At 42.2% G+C, this 21,889-nt stretch overlaps 1 protein-coding gene across 2 annotated transcripts; it reads right to left on the bottom strand.

Moving 5' to 3' along the window:
• Positions 1-1,777: 1,777 nt before the first annotated feature.
• Positions 1,778-21,482, bottom strand: ccdc187 (coiled-coil domain containing 187). Of its 2 annotated transcripts, XM_030056353.1 has the most exons (13): positions 21,112-21,482; positions 20,653-20,746; positions 13,604-13,666; positions 12,283-12,421; positions 11,176-11,266; positions 6,476-6,554; positions 4,253-5,644; positions 3,666-3,787; positions 3,450-3,521; positions 3,239-3,373; positions 2,539-2,633; positions 2,360-2,454; positions 1,778-2,277 (listed from the first exon to the last, which is right to left on the bottom strand). In XM_030056353.1, the coding sequence occupies exons 2-13, from the start codon at positions 20,699-20,701 to the stop codon at positions 2,129-2,131; spliced, it is 2,481 nt and encodes an 826-aa protein (XP_029912213.1). In that variant the 5' UTR covers positions 20,702-20,746; positions 21,112-21,482; the 3' UTR covers positions 1,778-2,128. The 2 variants fall into 2 exon arrangements, with proteins under 2 accessions (XP_029912213.1, XP_029912214.1); XM_030056354.1 differs by lacking the exon at positions 4,253-5,644 and having other exon boundaries at positions 21,112-21,481.
• Between the last annotated feature and the right edge of the window lie 407 nt (positions 21,483-21,889).

Here is a 21,889-nt window from a genome sequence, read left to right as displayed (position 1 = left end):
GCATGTTCAGTCACACATGCTTTACTCAGATTTAAAGGTATTTTCTGTACAAGATGTGTCACACCCATTGAGCAGGTTCCACAACATAGTGGGAATCCCAGATAGAATGCCTTATGAGATTAAATGCCAAATTATGAGATAACTATTAGTCACACACTGTTTTAAACTGCTCAGGTACTTGTCGACACTGTGACACTTTGAAGCGTCTATGCGTCAGGACAAACATGACACACCTGCTTGGCAAACACATGCAGACTCACACATTCAAATAAGGCTAAAGGGCCATGTGGAAAAAAAAAAAAAACAACAACTATCGGACCTGTGTTGATCATTGCTTTTTGCTCGTCTACCAACACACCAAAGTGGGCAGCCAGACCTAGTGGAATTTTATTTTCAGCTATTACTTTACTGTAGCAGGCGTTGCTTTCATCTGAAATGGAACGTTTGACATTCACAATAGTGCTGTGTGGGTTTATGGTGGAAATAGTGGCCCACACCTATAGTAGTATAAATGCATCAGTCACCTCACTGAGGTCATATCTATGCCTTTAGATGATAAGTACAGTGTAATAGTGGTTTTGTTACTAACAGTACTGTTTTCATGTGAACTGGAGCACTTTATTACACCTGTAAACTGTCATTTGATTTATCCTGTACTTCTTGTTTGTTAAGTTTAAGGTGATGCATCACATATTTATCCCATGGTGACTTACTGTGAAAAATATTTGTAGTATTTGTTGTGTTACAATGTGGTGCGTTACATTCTCAAGAAGAAAAAAAGAATGCTAGTGCTTCATTTGTGTTACTTTTATACAGAAAAAATTCAAACAAAATAGAGCAGGGTATTCATAATGGTGCACCTCAGTAGTGCATTATATTTTTGGTAAATAAATAAAACAGACAACAAACAAAAGGAGTGTACTGTAGAATGTTTTTAAACCTGTGATTAATATGAAAATACAAAAACTCTTTGGGGAGTCCACAACATGGTTATATTTATGTATATAAAAAAAAAGCATTGCACAACAAAACTTAAACCCCCTTATTAAAGCAGATTCAAATATGCATTGTACTATCAAAAATGTTATCTGACTTACATGATTGGCTCCGCATTGACTGAGGCCAAATAACAAAATATACAAAAACATGAGCTGGATACAGTGGCGCGCACGCTAACACTACTGCAATAAATCTAGCATAGTTCAACCGCAGTGACTGAGTGAGACATCTGTTTAATAAAGAAGGGTTAAACAAGTTCAGTTGATTGTCATTTTGAGATAGTAAATCAAGCTGGAGGGCTGCCAAAATGCTTTGAAACGGAACCAGTGGAAACTCCAGCAGTCTTTAAGCAACTGGAGCGATAACCGTGTCATTTCAGGCCATGGGAAATGGTTATTGTAACTTCTTCTTATGTATTACCCAATATGGTACATTCAAATGACATGAAGTGTCAGTGCTATGGCTGAGCTGATGGCACTACTACAGTACAAAGCTGGATGGAGTACACCAGAGAAATGCTTGGCTAGTCACCATCTACCTGCTGCTAGTGTTCATTGAGATAAGAATGCTTAGTTGGTAACTGAGGCAGTAACAACTCAAACTCTCCACTATCTTTCTTTAAGAATATTTCCCTCAAACATAAATCTTCAGAGTGATTTGAACAGAAATCTCCAGATGTTAGCAGGGATCACTACAGGTCCTCAAACAAATGTTAATAAACCGAGCGTAGTGGATACAACATAACTCCAGAGTAAATAAAGACAAAAGTTACAAATAATAATAAAAAAGTATGCTGATTTAATTAAGCTGCTTCATCAGTACTGCAGACTTGAATGAATACTTCAATTAACCACAGTTTTTCCCTTTGAAAATCATAGAGCTCTGAGCCCAGAGTGTCGTCATTAGTCACCAGTCACTTAATAAAGAAATAGTATAGCATTTCATTTCCCCCAGTTCTCTTTTTCCATGTATAAAGTGCTAGCTGCTAGTAGTGAAAACTGAATTGGTGCAATTTTCAACCTAGAACTGGGTGTAATTATGTGAGAACTGTGTAGCAGAGCTGATATTTAGTGTTAGTAAAATGTCTACTGTTGTCTATTGTCTGCACGTGGCTCCATTGCCTCTGGCATTACTGCTGCTTACAGTTCTCCTTCTTCTCTTTGGGTTTGGTGCGTCCTGATTTGTCGCATTGCCGCTTAGTAGGTGGGATGAAGGTTGGCTCCTCAAGGAGATCATGTAAGCCCGAATGTGGAATGGGAAGTGACTGGCAGGCTGGGCCTAAATGGGGGGACAGGGTGTCCATGATAAGTTTATCTACAGTAATTTTCATTTACTGTGCCACAGGTCATGATTGCAATACCTGTTTGTCCCACTCTGAGGCTCTCGCTGCCTTGCCTCCTGGCTTTGAAGGTTGGGTCCAGCTCCTCAGCAATGTTTCTGATCTGCTGGGCTTGTCTGCAAAGACAACAGTTGTGAGTCAGTATGTAAGTGGAAGACACTGGTCTACTTTTGATCAACTTCAAATCAATAGGCAATTACGGTATGGTGGAGAAAGGGCTGGGTGGCTGGTTCTCTAGAGACAAGTCCTCAGTGGGGGAGGGAAGGCCCTCTGAGTCCAGTCGCTCCCGTTGGACCTGAGGCAGTGGACACAGGACACTGGCATGTTAAATGGCTATATTAATGAGAATAAAATCCAACCTACTGCATAACACTTGGGTAAACTAATCTAAAAAGGGCACTACAAAGTAGATGTAATAATATCATATTAAAATTAATCACCTAAATGATGCGTATCAATACAAGGGGTTAGACAATTGATTCAATATTGCATAAATATTACAATATTCAGCTGTATCCTTTTTTCAGAGCATCAACAGTAAAGAAAGAAAAAGGGAAATATCAAATGTTTTCAAAGCAGAAGAGCAGAGGCACTTTAAAGGGTTTTTGTAGAACAAGAGGGGATTGTTAAAAAAAAACTCATAAGAAATCCCAGTTGTGCAATAATAGTGGCAGCTAGTTCTGGGAAGTACCCTGCTATGTGTTTTAAGTAGAAAATTAACAAACTTGTTGCATTTAAATATATCCTTTGCTAGTTTCAAAAGATGTGGTGAAATCTGGTAAGGGTTTTAGAGAAAGAACACCATTTCTTTAAAAAAAAAAAAAAAAAAAAAAAAAAATAAGAGTTTGTCCTTGGATTAGAAGTTAGTGGGGACATAACAACCTACAATGAGATGATTACCTGTCTCTCTCTGGCAGCTCTCCTGTCATGGTGACTGATCATCTCTCTGTGTTCACGCCATGATGCAGGTCCTTCCAGCTCACGAGACCTACGCTTTGACTTTATTTCCTGCTTCTGCATAAATCGTGCAATTTCCTGCCACAAAAAAGCAAAAGATATATCTCTCGTGATACTGTAGACATCAACCGCTCTATATACGTCATCATCTTACCTCATCTTGGGCCACCTGCGCCATTCTGAAATCTCCTTCTGGGTAAGAAGTATGCGGAGAAGGCTGTGGGCTCTGTGAGCAAAAAGAAAAGGTCAAGAAAAAACAAACAAACAAAAAAAATCAATCCTTCCATCCCAACTCTTTCAGATATTTTACAATCTAAACTGCAATAACCTAAGTGCTATGGTGTCAAGTTAAACTCTTAAGGTGTCTGACCCTTCTCAACAGCCTGTCCTCTTCCTCTTGCAGCCTGCGGGCCAGTTCCTCATCCTGTAGGACCTGCCGCAGCTCGCCCATGTCCAGATACGCCCCTTCTGGCTCAAGCTGCAATTCAGCTCCTGTGAAAGACAAGGATCATTAGAATGAAATACAAAATCAGTAAAAACAAAAGAAACGACAAAAAAATGAATCACAGATGTTACTCAACCTGAGATTCTGGGAAAAAATGACCAATGTCACCTGAGTCACACTAAGAAATGGAAGGATGCAGAGAGGACACGTAGATAGGCTTTCAGGGAAACTGAAGAGAATTTGTTCTCTAAAACAAGACTGAAGTTAAGGATGAAAGCACACTCACTGAAAATTATTTCAGTAATATTGGTGTAGCCAACAGAAAACAGGAAGATATCACACTCAAGTAAGAGACCCCTTCATTTAAGTCACCACAAAGCCCAAATTTCTCCTGATCGGACGATGATTTAGAGAAGATGAGAGGAGCAGATGTACACAAAGAGGTAGGGAGCAGAGCTTTGGAAGCAGGTTCTCCTCTGCAGGTTGGAGCTGGCGGCAGTTCTGAGCGTTACCTGCTGTCGTGTGCCTTGACCTATCCCTGGTTGCAGCCCCGGTGCTGCTGAGGCTTTGGTTACGCTGTGGCACTCTCCGACGTGGCTGCTCTACCCTCCTCTCCACTTCCAACTCCTCCTCTGAGCTCAACTTTTCTTCTGTTTCCTTGTGCCTATGCCAGCGCTGGCTCCTGCTCCTCCTGGACCTGCCATCATGATCGTAATTTACATCCTCCTCTCTCCTGTCATTATCCTGAGTTGATCTCACCCCTCTCCATCTTCTACTGCCTCCCCTTTCTCTATTAGCAAAACCTGAATATCTGCTCCACTCGTCATTAACCTCTACTCCATCATTTTCCACATTAGCTGGGCTGTCATGGTGCCTCTCTTGGCCTCCTCTATAATCCCTCTCACTGATCTCTCCATTTGACAATCTCCTCCTCTCCCTGATATCTCCATGGTAACTGCGCCTGGTGCTGGCAGCTCTCTGGAAGACCCCCTGATGTGCTTGGCCATCTCCATATGAGGCCTCACTCCCATAAAGCACCTGGCTGTCTCTGCTTTGAGGCCTCACTTGCAATGGCGCCCCCTGGATGCCATGCCTCACCGCCACACCCCTCTCTCTGAGGACCTGGCCCAGCATCTCCCACACCCGGCTGCTGTCAGCGGAGCTGACATTACATCTCCTGGGGTCATCCTGAAAATGTACATGTTTGTCAGGGTTATCCCTGTAGCTCCAGTTCCTTGCTGCGTCTCTCTCGCTGTGCCTATCCCTGTTCCGGAGCTGAACAGACTGACTGCGGCTACATCGCTTTTCTCTTAACCCAGAGTCCCTCTCATGATTCCTGTTCCTGTGCCAATCCTCATACTCCTCTCTATGATTGCTTTGCCATTCCCTGTTTCTCGGCCTCCTCTCCTTCAGGTATTCATATTCATAGTCCTCATCCCATTCTCCTCTGTCCTGTGCCCAGCATCTATGGCTCTCCTCTCTGAAGCTGCTGTGAGACTGAAGACTTCTGTAGTTTCTCTCTTGTGGCTGATGTAAAGATGCCCGGCGTCGACAAGGTGCAGTGTTGAGTCTTTTATCCAGTCGCTGGGGCCAGACAGAGAGCTGTTCAGAGAAAACTGTGTCCGAGTCCTCTGAGTCCTCACTCAAAGGCTCTCTCAATTCATTCCTGATTTGCCTAACAGAATCTGCGTGTCCTTCATTTGACCATGGAGTTGTGTTTCTCTGAGCTGCTTCCCCCCTGGGGGACTCAGCCTGAGGCCCACTGAAGTCTGAATGGGAGTGAGAAGTAGCACACTGCCACCTGGTGGCAGTAGATGGGTAGATAGATGGCTGCCCCTCTCCTTGGTGAGGGCTGCTGAGTGTTTGGTGGTGTGAGGATGGTAGAGCAGGACCACTGGTGCTGCCTTTGGTTAAGCCAAACATGCAAACACAAAGCAGGGGGGTGGGGAAGGCTGTTAGTGGCTTATAATAGGCAAGTGCAATGAATGATGGGGTAACACATAACATTGAAATAGCTGTGCGACTATTTTTTTTTCTAATTTCATGTATTTCATTACATACAGTTTATGCATGCCATTGACTCCTTAGTCAGTAAAATACATATTCCAAGTGCAAGACAATATAAAGGACGGCAATCTCATATAGATATTCAAATCAATACACACTGTGGAGTTAACAAAATCCAGTGCTGCTACAGTTACAGACACAGTCATGCTGTTATGATAAGAGGCTATAAGAAAAGCATAACAATAATAAAAATCAGAGAAAGGCATGGTTAGAAGCAAGCCAAGCAAGTATTGGGCTTCTCCCAATAGCATCTAGTATCAGAGTCACAAAACTACACAGCTACAAATTCGCACGAATCATAAATCTGCACAAAATATATGGGAATTTCAGCATCCCTCAGTATTCTGACAGAAATTTTTGATTAAATGACGCCATTGGAAAAGGGTGCGAAAATCTTGATGACTTCTACTTTCGTTAAGTAATTTACCCATACAATTATACACAAAGATCTAGTGATTTTTGATGTTATTGCCATAAGAGATACTGTTTCAGTTTTTCTTGTAATCAGATTTAAAATGCAGCTGTTTATCTTTACATGTACCAAATGAAAGCTGCCATCCACAATCTGATAAATCACTAGTGACATGAGTATGAAATAATGAATTGTGTACTTTATGCTGTAAAGTACACAACCAATAAAACATACAAGAGAATGACTTTTACTGTACCGTCACTGAGGCTGTCCTGCCCTCTGCTCCTCCTCCTAAGCCTCTGTTCCTCTTCTTCCTGGATTTTTTTAGCCATTTCCTGTGGAGAAACAGTAGGACTGTTTGCTTCATTTCATTAAAAGCTTCAAACAAAAAAGAAAAGCTTAAAAAAACAAACAAATAAAAAAGTTCAATCTAGCACAGTGCTCCAAGGTGTAGCTAATGATGAACCCAATATGAATTTACATCGAGTGATAATAATATTCAAAAATGTCTCCCATATCCAACAGCCACCCTTCCCCACCAAATGTTAAAAGTGAGTTTATGCCACTGGCGTGTGGCATTGCTGAGTAACTCAGTTCTCTTTCCGATCTCTGTGTGTGTGTGTGTGTGTGTGTGTGTGTGTGTCTTTTCCAGGCTACTCTTCTGTCATCAGTGGATGCAATGTGCTTTTTATAACCACAAGATGGCAGTATGATATAGCTCACAAGCCCCAAAATGATCACAAAAAACATTGCGACGCAAGGAAGGAATATCATCAGTAAGTTTGTGATATTATGAGAATTTAGTTGCGCTATGAGTAATGTCTATCATGTTTTTACACTGTAGCTTAAAAATGTAAATAATTCAGAGCATTACTCCCATGTCTGCATTCACTGTACACTTATTCATACATTTTATGAAAGGCTGAGATTTTATCTGCTGAGAGAAGTTTTTGCTCCTGTGCTACACTTTGCATTTCAATTTGATAATATATGAAAGACTTCTTTCCAACTTTAAACCATTCAACTCTCCTTTAGAAATGGCAGGTCTGTGTACACATTAGCCCTTCTGTTTATGTAACAACAAGAACAAATTCTGCGACTGTGAGTGGGTTCAAAGCAAGAAGAAAGTCTCAATCTATGTGGGCTGCATCAGCCGTGTCTAAATAGGATGCCTGTCGAATTCAGAGCCATGCTGGGTGATTTAGTGCCATTGTGGGGTGATCTGGCACCTTGGTAGGCTATTCAGCATAAAACCAAGTCCAGGTGGCCTGACTGCCTATTTCAAACAGGCTTGACGCTGACTTAATGGAAACTCAGGGACTACTGAGCCCTTCAAGAGAGACAAGCTAACCTTTCATCTCCTTCACCCTGCTCTGGCTCTGGCCTAGAAAAAAAAAACAGAAAACAACAAATTCAAACTGCTGAACTGAAGCAGGAGAAGCCGGACTGTTTCACTTGAGGTAACACCTTGTGACTGGGGGATGCCCGCCTGCACCAAAGCTACTTTACTTGTCTCTGTTCTCTGGAGTAGAGAAGGAGAGTCCTCCACCAGTTTTCCCTTGTTTTTCTTGGAAAAGCCAACAAGGTTACTGTTCCCGATAAATCAGCAAATTCTATGAAAAGTAGAAATATTTGATGTAGGGCTGTCTTCAGTAGCTACAAAGTAAAATATCCCAGCTATACTTCTTGTAGAAATGACTACAATGTGAATGTAAAGGATTTAATGTTCTCAATTATGACTGAAAAGAAAAAAAAGTGCGCAGACACTTCTCTGGTGAGCTACATCTGCAACAGAAAGCTGAGAGGGGCAAAATTCAAACCCGGGTTATAAAAGCAAACGCAGCTACTTCAGCTTTGCAATCAGAGAGCGGCTCGGCAGCTTTGCCAGCATCAGCAGACAATTAGCAGCTTGCCATGGCAGGTTAGCTGTGGGAGTGCCACGGGGATCTGGCATTTAAGACTGCACAGCCTGACGCCTTCTGTTCCTTAATTAAAGACACAATCTACAGGGAGGAAAAATATTTAATCAACACTTAAGATAAGCCAGTCATCCTGAAAGGTGAGCTAACATGACTGTTAATGGTTTATAATTTGGGCCTCACAAAAAACTAAATGACTACTTCCTCAGAGAAAGCGGTACATTCACACAGTCACATGTATGCCCAGCAACGCAGCATGAGTTAACCCAGGGGTGGAATCTAGGCTTCACCGTTTAATTTTCATCGCAGTGCACAGACCTCACTATGCTCCAACACAGTTCAAACCCAGTCCGCTAAATAATGATGAATACACCCCACAGCCCCTCTGACCTCACATCCTCCAAACAAGGAGCCTTTATAAGCCTTTCTAAGGCTGCTTCGTCTAAAAAGGAAACTGCAGGGTAAAGGAAAATATTATGCTGGAGTGCCTGTGTGACGCAGACAGCTCCACTGGGCCAACTGGGGAGTTAAGTGGCAAAGTTGGCCGTTTTCCCACCTTGTTTCTGTCCTTATACTGTATAGCTCAATTCTTAATCACCTCTTTGCCATATGCTTATTTTAAAGAAAGTGGCGCTGAAAAACGCACGTGTGCCATGGACATGAACACTCAAAGACATAAGCAGAAATGTGTGTGTGTACATTGTAGGAGCTGTCTTCTGTGTGCACACTTACACAGCATGTGAGAGGTGATTAATGGGAACCATCTGTGTGCCCTTGTGTCTGGGTTGACAGATTAATTGTTTCTTTATTTGTAAAATGTTAGAGAGAGCTACTACTGCAACATAAATACAAAGAATTCTCCTTCAGTTCTGCTTCCCGTGGACTTGGGACATCAATCTGACACCAACAAAGCCAATTCTACTAGAAAGCACCTCTTTACAAGGCCAGTAATGATGCTGAACATTGTAATGGCATGGATAACAAATTCAAGGTTGCATCACTTCTGCTCTTAGATTATGTCTTTACTTCCCCAAACGGCATAGTAGAGGATTTAGCATTACAAATGTGCACATCCAGTGAGACTAAGTGCATACGTGCACACATGAGTGCATTCTGTATGAGGGTTTGATGATCCATATCTGGAGTCAATTACCAGAGAAACTGCTTGAGCCATCATCCAGATGTATGGCTGACAGGTTGTGTCTGTGTTTAACCGCTGACTTTGCTCAAACAGGCCTCTTATGGCGTTCAGGCTGAGTGGATAAATCAGAGGCCCAGAGCAGCACTTTGCTGCAACCGCCATTCATTATAGACTCATTTAGTCCTCAGAGAGAGAAAAGAGAACCACATGATGCTCCCTCACCTGCTGGTAACAGGCGCATAATTAGATGATGTACAAGTGTGTCCTCATTGCACTTCCAGCCTGCCTTTACTTCCACTTCTGAATGTACTTTCGCACAAGCCAACCCCTCAAACACATGGCATTAAGTAAGAAAATGGTATGTGAGATCTGGTTATCATTAGAGTGATCCTAAACTTCAAGGAAAATACTGGAATTTTCAAGTTTGTGCCAACTGTCTGAGCCTTCCATCTCCTTTTTACAATATTCCTGGTCGTATCTGCACAAAGTCAATGCACTTGGAGATATTAAGGCTTTTTTCTGAATTCCCAGGACGCCAATTGCTGCCATTTAGTTTTGGACAGCATGGAAAACAACTTCCAAAGAGTTGAAAATGGCTTGATCTAGATAATCAATCACAGCGAATATGAAGCCTTCATTTGGTTTTGTCAAAGTTTCTGTTATATCTCGAGTTGAGTGTTTTCACACCAGTATTAAGTTCTGCTCTGCTGTCAAGTCGCCTGACAGCTGACACCCACAGGAAGAAAAGTAATCTTTGCCAGGAAATAATCCCTCAAAGCACGTCGTCTTAGAAGGTTTACTGTCACATCCATGTTTTTGTATTATTATTAGTTGGGGCATCTTTGTTTGTCAGGAGAGCAGGAAATTTCAAGCTAGGTTTGATGCTGTGAAAGTTTCCATTTTCAAAATGAGAAAATAACTGAGTATGAAAAAAAAGTAATTGCATATGGCACACACAGCAAAATGATTAGGAGAAATGTATACCAGATGTAGACAAAGATGTAGACAAAGGTTGCATCTGTAAATAATTCCAGTTACGTATGGGAAAAAATGCTTATTGCACAATACAACACAAGATACAATATAGGCCTCATGGTTTAATACAGCAAACATGACGGTGCAGTATTATGCTTTGGCAATGGGACTGGCTTGCCAGAATGAAAACCATTTAGAAATGTCATTACAGTGCAAATAATATAATTTGGATGGCGAGCCAGTGAAATTGTGAGTTGCGTCTTCTGGGATAACTACAGCAAAATAAGATGTAGCTAATACAGGGTGTCTACAGGTGTCAAGAGAGGTCAATTTAATACTTTTTCATGCAAATTTTAATAAGATTTAAGCCTAATTTTTTTTTGACAAATCCTCTTTTTTCATATCCAAATAAGCATAGCAGATAAACATCAAGGTAAGTACTACACATTTAGTCTAGTGCAGAAGTCAGTTTTAGGTAGGAAGAGTTTCTTTTACAATGGATATCTAGGTGCTGCTGTAATAAATATAGCCATTACTTTTTCCAACGGGGACAGGTTAAGTACAAATATTTTGGTGGATTTTTCTATACAGGTAAATATGTTATATATGACAAGTAAGTATGAAGTGAGCATTTTCCCAACAGGTGAGTGTAGCCACTTTGCATAGGTTTAGTGGTAGCCTGTGTAATGTTAACTCTGGTGCAGAATGTTTTGAAAAAAACAGATATATGGACCGCAACAATTTAAATTTAAATAAAATGGAATTTCAGACATTTTAGGACTTTTTAAAGACCTGAACACACCCTGTAATACTGTACTTCATTTTTTGTCCACATAATATTTATATTGTGACATTTTGTATTGTGATGTAGAATTTCAGTATATTGTCCCATCACTAATACCAGCAAGGACAGCAACCCACCTCATCCTCCTGCTCCCTCCTGCAGGCCTCCTCAGCACACTTCTGGAGCTCCTCTTGGATCACACGGGCGTACTCCGAGTCCTGCTCCTCTCTGCAGGACAGAACTGCTGTTACTGGACCGCACAACGGCTGCCGAGGACAACGGCTCACTGACACAGCAGCTGATACATGATCCACAACACATGCTCACAACAGCATTTAGCTTACACACAGTACACTTCACAATTCAGCCAAAATTAGTTGTTTTTTTTTAAGACTAAGACTGACTCAGTTTTTAAACTGATCCTGCCAATAGATGATACATTGTGCTTATCTTCAATATCTTTACTATGCAAAAAAGGAAACTATGATTAGAGTAAATCTTTTTAATGCAATGTAATGAAAAGCTCTTTCATATTTGTGAGGGAAGACATGACCAGCGCTGGGGAAGTTACTCAAAAAAAAGGTAATCAAATAATATTACATTATCTTATTTTCATGTGTTCTCTACTGTAACTGAGGCTCAGTTTAAGGTAGGTTTTGGTGAAATTGTTTTGATTGATTATCCTCTGTTCTAAATAACCGATGAGCATTATTTCTCAGCATTACTGATGTTAGCTGCAAAAATATTATCCGTAGTGGTGAGCAGTTCCTGTGCCTCATCAGTCGTTTAGGCTAGTATATGGATTACAGGCTATTTAAAATTAAACTGCTCAGTACCTTCAGTAGACAAGAGGCAGACTGATTGGGACAAACCTCCAACAGACTCACCTCGGCTCACATGATTTTATATTCTTGTCACTTAGAATCAATAACTTACAAAAACAACATGATCCACATGAGCCAGGAAATATTGGAATACCAATATACTGAAAAACCAATGAATCAGTCTAACCCTGCAGTGGCTCCCTGTACTGTATACAAATTACACTGTGCATATGAATTAATCTATATAATAAATCTACACATTGTTTAATAAATTACATTCAGTATGTAAATACGCTACACATGAAAATGAAACTGAGATAATTCACAAGAGGAGTATGCGTTGGGATCGTGGATGGAAGACAGACAGTGGTGGCTGGGTGAGGTGTGTTACAGTGTTTTGGTGGATTTGGGGAATCATACAGTTGTCTGGAGGCTTGTCTGAGCAGGGATCTCTGGTGGGCCCGCTGCTCGTCCTCCTCATCCTGCAGCCTCTTGGCCATGCGGATGTCATTCTGCACCAGCTGGTTCTTCTGGATGTTGCTGCTGTAGTAATGTTCAACTGTGAGGAGGCAGGAAAACAGAGGGAAGGGCAGAGGTGAAGGATGGAGGACCGTGGGCAATCTAGATTTGAACTGTTAAAATTAGGGCTGCACAATAATATCGACATGTTATTGGTATAGGCATTGGCCCAAAATGAAAATTTCTGCAGATATTGCGTGCCAATATTTGAAATAGGTCAAACTGTCTCAGTGAGAGAATCCCCAAAGCCTGTTAAAAGTTATATAAAAATAAATATGGCATGTTTTAAATATCCTAAGTTAAAGAAGTTTTCTTATTTTGCCCTGTGAATATGTGCATTTTCAAAATAACTGTATCTTATGTCTGCATCTGCTAGTAGGCCATCAGGATAAGAATAGGCACAATGATATTTTAATTCCACTACATGAGAGACTTGATGTTCTCTGCAATCTGGTGAAAAAAAATAAGTGCATATATGGGTATCAGCAATCAGCAAAGTTACAAAAAATACAATATCATGCATCCCTTGTTAAAGTTTTCTCATGCATCTTGCATCAGTAAGTGCATTATCTACAGCTGTCGATTTTGAATGCACATGACTGCTGTGTTAATTCTGAACATGACTGTGGCGCGCCAGATCCGGAGTATACTTACGGGAATGCCTAAAAAATCCAACCCAGAAACAGAAACCCAATTATATGTCGCTTTGTTTATAGTGCAAAGCTGCCATGGCAAACCACAGTAGTAGCAGTCATGAACAAACAGTTGAAAGGGGAAAAAAATGTAAGGTGGCTGCCTCATGTCTCTCAGTCTGCCTTACACATCCACTTTTTTGTCATTTGTTTTGAGCTGCAGTTGTTGCACAAACTGAACTGGATCAAAAGGTAGCTGATGATAGCTGGAATGCAGGCTGGGTTGTAGTTGGGCTTTAATGATGTGTTCCATATGAAAATTTATGCTGCTAAGCTTTAAAATCTTCAACTGCTAAAGTTTGCATTAACATCATAAAGCAATTATATTAATCACTGCATACAGTCAACACACTAATCAAGAGCAAAATACTCTAATCTAGATGAATACAGATGCAGTCCTATGATTCATCAGCTGTCAACTCACTGAGACAGGCAGTACAGCGAAGGGAGCTGAACACACACTAAATATTGCAGATAATTACACATTACTATATGTAACTGTCAGTGGGCAGGCTTGACATTGTACTTACTCTCCTGTTCCTGCAGGCTGTGTGCCAACACTCCATCCTCCAGCACAGCAAAACACTGGCACACTGAAACAGAGGAGGACAGCAGCACCTCAATCTCTTACCACAAACAACTACAGCAGGTGGGCATGCTGTTATATGAAGGCTGCAAATGTTATAAACAGTGGTGGAACATATAGTGTGTGGAAGTGAGTGAATCTAAATTTCCTCAGATTGAAATATGTGAGCAATTATTCACAAACAAATCTATAAACTTGATGATGAACACTTTAAAAGCAACAACCCTGACTGGCCCTCTGTAGCTCCAACCAGAACAACAGATGAGAGTAGGGATGGTTTCAGAAGACAATAGCGTGGGGCAGAGGAGGTTTTGGCACAGCGCTCTGTCCATGGGGGAACAATAGAGAACCATGGGACACTGTCCTGTGATGGTGGTTGTTTATATCACAGACTGAGAGGCAGACGAGCATCACTGAAAATGTTAGAAAGAGAGAAGCCATCCACCACACTGACGTAAATCCACTCCAAGCAATCATAAAACTTCTCATTCCTCACGGGGCACGAGTGTTGCAGAAAAACACGCAACGAGCTGTGTCTATTAGCCTACTGTCCTGAGTTTAGTGGCTGCAGAGCAACAGGTCCGTCTCATTCAAACAACAGCACTGATTAAGACAGCAGCTGCAGTCTGAGAGCCAGACATGCTGTGTGAGTGTGTGAGTGTGTGAGTGTGTGCGTGTGTGTGTGTGTGTTTTCAACTGTGTGCTCCCTGTTGCGAATCCAGTTATATACAGTTGCTGCAAACAGACTTTTTAATCATTCATCACCAGTAAACTGAACAATGATTTTTCACACTTAAAATTTAAAATTATGAAAGATGTCCTATCAAATCTAAAGCTATGTTGTTGAAGTAATCTTAGAAGTTGCTTTTTTTTTTTTTTTTTTAAACAAATGTGGTCACTATGACTATCAAATGAAGATGGCCAGTTTGGGAACCACCCTGCTGCTGCTGCCTGTAACTAGTTATAGCCTGATTGTTTTATTATATCTTGTATTTTCTTATTTTTTTAGTCTTGCAATTATTGTTTTATTGTTTTAATCTTTTTTTATTTTAAAGTCTCCTTTTGGCTATTTTGTTTCTGTTTTATTGTTTTACTGTTGTTATAAAGTGCACTGAGACACTTTGGTGTGATACTGCATGTTAAATAAAACTTGCTGGGCTGCAACCATTTTTACTGGGAGGCCAGCACAGACGCTACAAATGTTTTTCCAGTGAAACTGCTAAGGCTTTGACAAGCAGCCCTCTGAACATCAGCTACCTCTGATTCTCCACATCCACCCATTCTGTGGCAAATTGTCGCCTGCATCTCCCCTATCCTGTCCCATGATCCCATAGTCTGGCCACCTGCTGCTGGATATGGTAATAAACCATATCAGTTTCATGCTATTAACCCTCTCCAAACCTTGTGCGTCACCAGAAATCTGACACTTGCACCAAGACGGGGGATTAAAGAGAGAAAGAGACAATTAAACAAAGAAAGGGCTCCCAGATGTGAGATGTAAAACAACGAGAGATGAGACACAGTTTACTGTTGTTTTGTCATAAATACACAATAAATCGAAGGTAGTAAATAATCACAGCGTTGAAACACTCTCATTGGCAAAGTCTCATCAAGTCTAAACAGCTTAAGAGTTTCTGGACTGTTATGCTCATTTATAAACATGCTAAGTGTTTACAGGAACCCACTCTACATGCTTCAGCTCATGTGTGTTTAAGTCTGTCAAACAAACTCAAAAGTTACTTTGCAGAAAATAAACACTGCGTGTTTAAGAAACACAGACAGCAGCACCGTGGCCCAGCTGGTTCCCCCACTTCCTCCATACACTGCACATACACTGCATGCCGTGACCGCGCAAAACCGCTTTACTGCTATCTCGCATATCATCATATCATCAGAGAACCTAGAGGGGCTGTCTTTTTCTACAACGGAGGTTTCACATGCCGAGAGCGGGACAGGAGACGCCGCTTAAGAAGAGATTAGTGCCATAGGTTTTGCTGCGCAGGGAAAAGCCTCCAGCCTGAGCCAGGAGCAGGGCCAATTAAAAACACCTGTCCTGCTACTAATCTTTTCACTGAGTCCGTCGGATCAGGCTGGGCTGCGTCTGTGGGGAAACAGCTACATTTACATACACACTATATCCCCTTAATGTTAGAGCTCATAAATGGAAACCTCAAGTATTCCGTTTACGAGCTTGCACATGTAAAGGCCATACCATGTTTATAATAACCAAGATAATACGCAGGCTATGGGAACCCCCGTAGGATAAAAGCTACCTGGGATATTCCTCATGAGCTACATGCCAAAAATGTGAAAAATGCATTTGTTTACTGCTGGTCTGCAAAAAGCTCAGTGTAGTTTTAACTTGCTTGCTTCACTAGCTAAATCACTTGCAGGATACAGACAAAAATTATACTAATCCAATGGTACCTGGATATTTGCCAGCAGGAATTATTTTGGAGCTTGATGAGATCTCTTTTGAAAACGAAAAGGAGGCTAATTTGAGATTTTGTGCGTCTTTTTGCTCTGGAGGGAAAAAAAAGAGAGACAGGAGAAATAAGCTATAGTCTCATTTTGGTTTCACACAGATCTCATAGTTGTCTTGGAGAAATAAATGAAACATTTCTGAGAGATGTTTTCAGATTTTCTTTTCCTCTGGGGAGAGCTCTTTATTTGCTCCCTCTGAGATCAGCATGAGATCCATGAATCGAGTTTAACAGAGATGTTGATCAGAAAGTTTTGAGATTGGCTTTGAAACTAAAGGCCGGGAAGGGAATAGAGTGAAGTCACAGGCAGAGCTCTGTAACTTCTCTGCCTGAGATCAAAATGAGGCGCAAAAGTTGAGCAAAACTGAGAATTATTTTTAAGCCTGGTGAGAAAAAAAATGATAAACAGGAGAAATAAGCTACATCTCAGCTGTCTAAAAGAAATAAATAAAAAGTTATTGAGAGCTCTTTCCTGATTTTCTTTTCCTCTGTGTTATACAAAGCACATCACAAAGAGAACTATATTGGCACAAAATATATGAAAGCATCCAGAATATTTTGCATGTAAAGATGTCACTATTATCAGAGCTGGCAAGGCAAAGACACTGAACTCTTGGATGTGCGTGGACACTATTGGTCTTTAAGTTTACCTTCTTATGTCCCTGACTCCTACGGGTCTTTGTCCATTTGTGTTCTTGTGTCTTAGACACCTTTTACACCCTAGACAAAGTGCAATTCAAAAACAAAAGAATAGAAGGACGGAAGAGGGATAAAGATGCCGGAAGTTAACATGACATCTGAGGAAGTGCTGGACGATGATTTGACACAAGAGGACAAACGGGAAGGCCCAAGATTTATTTGCAAGACTAGCGTATTGTGTCCAGCAGCACAGCAGTGTACTGTAGGACTGAACAGCTGTGCATCTAATTAATCACATGTGCCACATCAAGCACACGGCTCACCTCAGACTGCAGCTTGCCTCTGTCCCAGATTGGTTGAGAAGTTAACTGCAAAGACAACTTTGGTAAGACTGCTGTCTTTGAGGAAGCAAGTATGACCTTCTTGATATTCCTGGATTTGATATTGAGCTCTCTCCTTTCCTTGAAGTCTTTACACATTCTCTACATGGAAGGGATTATCTGTCTAGCCTTCTCATCACAGGGTCATCATTGCTCTGAACTACGCGCTGCCCAACGATAGGATGTTATTTCTTATATTTACAAAAGTGGCTCTGAGGTCATATAGCCGGTCATATTGAGAAAGTGTCCTCTTTGTTCCATTTTGTGAATGGGGAAGTGAAAGAACCAAGTGCTCTCAGACACTGTCGGGGGAAAATTCAGTCAAAATACATGTCTGTATGGTCAACATTTGAATGGCACTGAGCCATCGAAAGGATTTGGTTACACCATAAAAGACACCCATAAGTCCAAGAGTTAACCCTCACCAAGACAGACATGCATTAACACTTACACCTGTTGTGCAGCTTAAGAGACTAGACACTAAATGGATCTCCAACCTGCCCTTATGCGTCCAGTCTGTCAGTGGGGAGGGATTAGGCCCAAGTTTAGGGTTTAAACCGACAGGACAAATTAAACATTCAAAACATGGGTTTACTCTTAAGTCTTTCTCCAGGTCTTAGCTCCCTCTGACTCCAGGGTGGAGAAAGCAGAGGGAAGGAAGGAAGGACTGAGAGAAAGGACAGTCAGTGTACGAGCATGTCTCTCTTTCTCTCTCTTTTGCTCTGTCTCTGAGGGTGTGTCCGCATTGTGGGTTGACTTGTTTTTCGGAAATCCTTTAAACTACGGTCACATTACCCTGGTGAGGGCGTGGAGGGGAGGGACAAGGAGAATGTGTTATTATGACTGCTAAACAGGTTTTGAGTGACAGAGCTCAAGGCTTTCAAGACCAACACCAACATAACAAGAGTGCTTTCATAATCTACTGTAAGCCTCTTAATAAGGACACTGAAAGGACCCCTCTAGGCTCTTCTGCCTTGATAGTAAGTCAAAGATCCAGCAGGCAACAGAAATTGGTCATGACATTTGAACATCTAGCCTACACTAAAAAAACTGGAGAGCTGAAGGCCACTGAGACATTAGAGCCACAAGAGCAAGAATCTGGTTAAGTCCCTGACAATGGATATACCTTCTATATAGCACTATGGACTGTGTGGGACCACCACTAAACACTCACTGTCTCCTGTGGGTGGCTGAGAGAGGTTAAAGGGGTCACTGCCGAGCAGGAAAGCCATGACCTGCATGACCTAAAAGCCAAAACAGTCCTCAACAAACAGCGGCTTATTTCTATCTCTTGACGTCTCTCTTGTGTAACTTCCAAACATCCAAAAGATTTTTCCTTGTTTTCAGTGATCAAACCTGTCACAAACTGCGGAGTCTGTGACTTTTTTTCTTTTCCTGCTGATGTAATCGGACAGTCTGTGTGGCTGTGTGCGTGCACTTTGGCTATTAGTTTAACACCAACATTAGAAAACTGACAGCCAATCACCTAAAACAAAATTATGCAAATTATCCCCGGCATGCGGTGAGAAGGAGAAGCAGATCAAACACTGACAGAGCTATTTTCCCTTTATCTTTCCAGCCACTTGGGCAGCAGCAGTGGTGAGTGGCTGCCAAACAAAGAAACTGGTGAAGGGAGAAAATGACAAGGGTTCTATTTTCAGCCAAAATCCCCCACTGACCGCCCACACTCCCCATCTCCTTCTCTCCTCCTCCTCCCTGGTCTATTCTGCGCTGCTGCTCGCTGCTGTTTGCACAAAATTTCACCATGAAGTATCCATCCCTCAGCTATCTGTGCTGTGTTTTAAACAGGACTGGGCCAGCCACCCAGCTCCTGAACTGGTCCTGGGGTGCAGACAGAGGTGAGGGGTAATGGGACTCTCTGGGTCACTTGGTGAGAGTGAAGCTGGGAATAAGGGGGAGGAGGGGGAATTCCTCAGGGAGCTGCATTCCCTCGGCATGTTAGACTATATCAGGACTGGCCAGAGGAGGGGAAAAAAAACAGGAACCGATAAGGGGGGAGTGAAAACAAAGCGAGTTGACTTGGCCGAGACTCTCGGACATGGAGGAAAGTGAAGGATAAGTGGGACACGGGGAACTACAGCTCTTAGGGAAATTGTAGCATAAACACCCCCAGTGGGATGCAAGATAAATATCCCTCGTGCCATAAAGAGGGACAGCACACACAGTTTGACAGATCTATCTGGTGAAAATCGATGGCAAGGGGGGGGGCAGTCCCACTGGACATCTTATTCACTGCTGCTGTTGCTCTAATGAGGAGTTTATAGTGGTCTACACACTACTACTGCCTATGTTTGTTCACTGTCCCGTGCTTAACAAAGCGTGAAAATGCAAAGCTGCACAGTGTGCCCTTTGTCTATGGAAACAAGAGCGGAACGTTGAATTATCTCCCTTGATTTAAAAAAACAAACATGCAAATATATTTCAATAGCACACTCATTACTAGATACCGCCAAAACTGTGCCAATAGGGCATACCCACATTCTTTACCTGCAAATTGCTTCGCATATACAAACTAACCAATAAATAAATAACTTAAATAAGAACAAGCAATAACTTTTTGTCCGTTTTTTGGGATGGTGTTTTCTTCCCGTGTTTGAGGGTGTTCAGTCTATGAAATCTTATTCTTGCCAGTGATCTGCCTGTGTAAACTGGACAGCCACTTCATAGTGTAGAATTTGTGGGAAAACCACACTGACTATTTAATTTAATTGTGCTCTCTTATGTATTTTGTTTGTGCTCCACTAAATGGTGGCACAACTGAATCTTTGTATCAGCGCTAAGAATGTTTATTAAACTCCAAAAAATAACAAATGCTGGCATGTAATGTGTTTCTCTCTTGAGGAACCTTCTTCTTCCCTCAGAAATCACAACAGTGTGTATCTGCAACAGCCATCTCATTCCTCGCTCTTATCTTCACCCAGCACTCACACATACCTTCACTCAGGCTTGCCTGCACTGAGAGCCATCTGTCTGCCTGTACACAGTCAACACGCAAGTTCCTGCTTATCTAAGCTGGACACAGGGTCCTGATACCGCAGGAATCAAGGACAGACAGACAAAGCCGCCCTCACATGCAAACCTGGGAAGCTGAGGCCAGTCGGTCGCTCTTAATTCCAAATGAGCGGTTCACAGGGGTCAAGTTAGCTTCTCGCTCTCTGTAAAGCACACAGCAGAAGGTCAGCCTGGCGGTTCTACAGTCTGTCCTTCAGCTGGAGGACTCGGGTCCCAGCATCCACCCTGCTGAAGTGTCTCTGAGCTACATACTGAACCCCCACAACTCTGCTTTTCTATAGCTGACCTTGACCTCTGACCCCCACTGTGGAGGGGAGGCAAACAATAAAATCTGATATATTACACACACAAACACTCCATATTTTGTTTCTGGCTGCTGGTGGGATGTGTGCAGTATATTTTCTCTAGCCTAAATGTCAGAGGTGGGTCAGTGCAGGAGTGTGTGTGTGCTTACTTACCTTCCTGGACTCGTGGCAGGTGGGACTGGTCAACCTCCAGCTCTGCCATCTCTGCCTCTTCAGTGTCAGTACCTCATGACACAAACAGCAGGCCCTGAAACCAAACCAGTAATGGATTTCTACGTGATTATGTGGCAAAAACGGCTGCAACAGGATTCACATACACATATGAACTAACAAATATGCACGCTGCATTATGCATAGGGCACTAAGTCATTTCTGGTCGATATCAGTGTAATGGTTAAATATTATCTCTAAGCAATAAAGCCTTTTGCATGCCACTGGCTCAGAGTGGTGGTAGGCGCTGCTGACGGTAACAAACCCAACAGGAGCAGTAGCGTATCGGCACCGCAGAGGGACTCTTGTTTTTCGAGGAAATAAAAGTTTTGTTGTCGACTGTAAGCACTAGTTCAGCAGAAAATCAGCCCACAGACCAAATATAAGAGTTTTATCACCTACCTGTCCCAGCAGAGTTTCCAGTAAGGGCAGTAAGGGCTGCGTGTGTTTGTGTGTGTGTGCGCGCTGTGCCTATTCAACAAGTAAACATGACAGCCAAGTGTCAACTTCGGAGTTGAATGTTCAGTCGCGCTTTTCCTTTCTTCCTCACTCTCTCCCCCTCTCTCTCGCTTTGTCTGCACAGTCTCCGAAATGTCAGACAGTAGTTGATGTTTTAAAGCGCCCGTCCTCTTCATGCGGCTCTAAACCGGTCCTTTTCGGACACTTTTCATACAGTAAATGAAACAAAGCCTCGTCGACCTGTGATGGGAAGCGAGGGCGGACAAACTTGGTGCGCAGCGCGCCGCTCGGGCAGCGTCTTCCCAGCTCCTGTTGAGCAGCGGAGGAGGCGCTTTCAGCTCCGACCAAACTACTGCTGCTGCCTTCAGGTGCGCCTCGCAAGCTCCGGCTCAACACAACACAGGGGGCACAGGATACTTGTAGCGCAAGAAAATAGGCCCTGTCACAAGCGCAATTTTTATATAACAAAAAGTTACATAAAGAGTGCAAACATGGCCACAAGCAAAACTAATTATTTACACCGGATGCCAAACAACACCTTTAACGCTCTAATGACCATCATAAGTTTAGCAACACAGTATCCGTGCCGTCAATCCGATAAAACAACACAAATGTAAGGGAAATCACCGACAAATCTCACCTTTGCTGTCATATTTACCACTCTCTCAGGCTAATATCACGTAGCAATTACGATGTTTCCGATAAAACTTGAAGGCAACAT

Source organism: Myripristis murdjan, chromosome 7 (assembly GCF_902150065.1).
Source record: "Myripristis murdjan chromosome 7, fMyrMur1.1, whole genome shotgun sequence".
Taxonomy (NCBI): domain Eukaryota; kingdom Metazoa; phylum Chordata; class Actinopteri; order Holocentriformes; family Holocentridae; genus Myripristis; species Myripristis murdjan.
The sequence above is the reverse complement of the archived record's forward strand: the minus strand, read 5'-3'. Positions and strand labels throughout refer to the sequence as shown.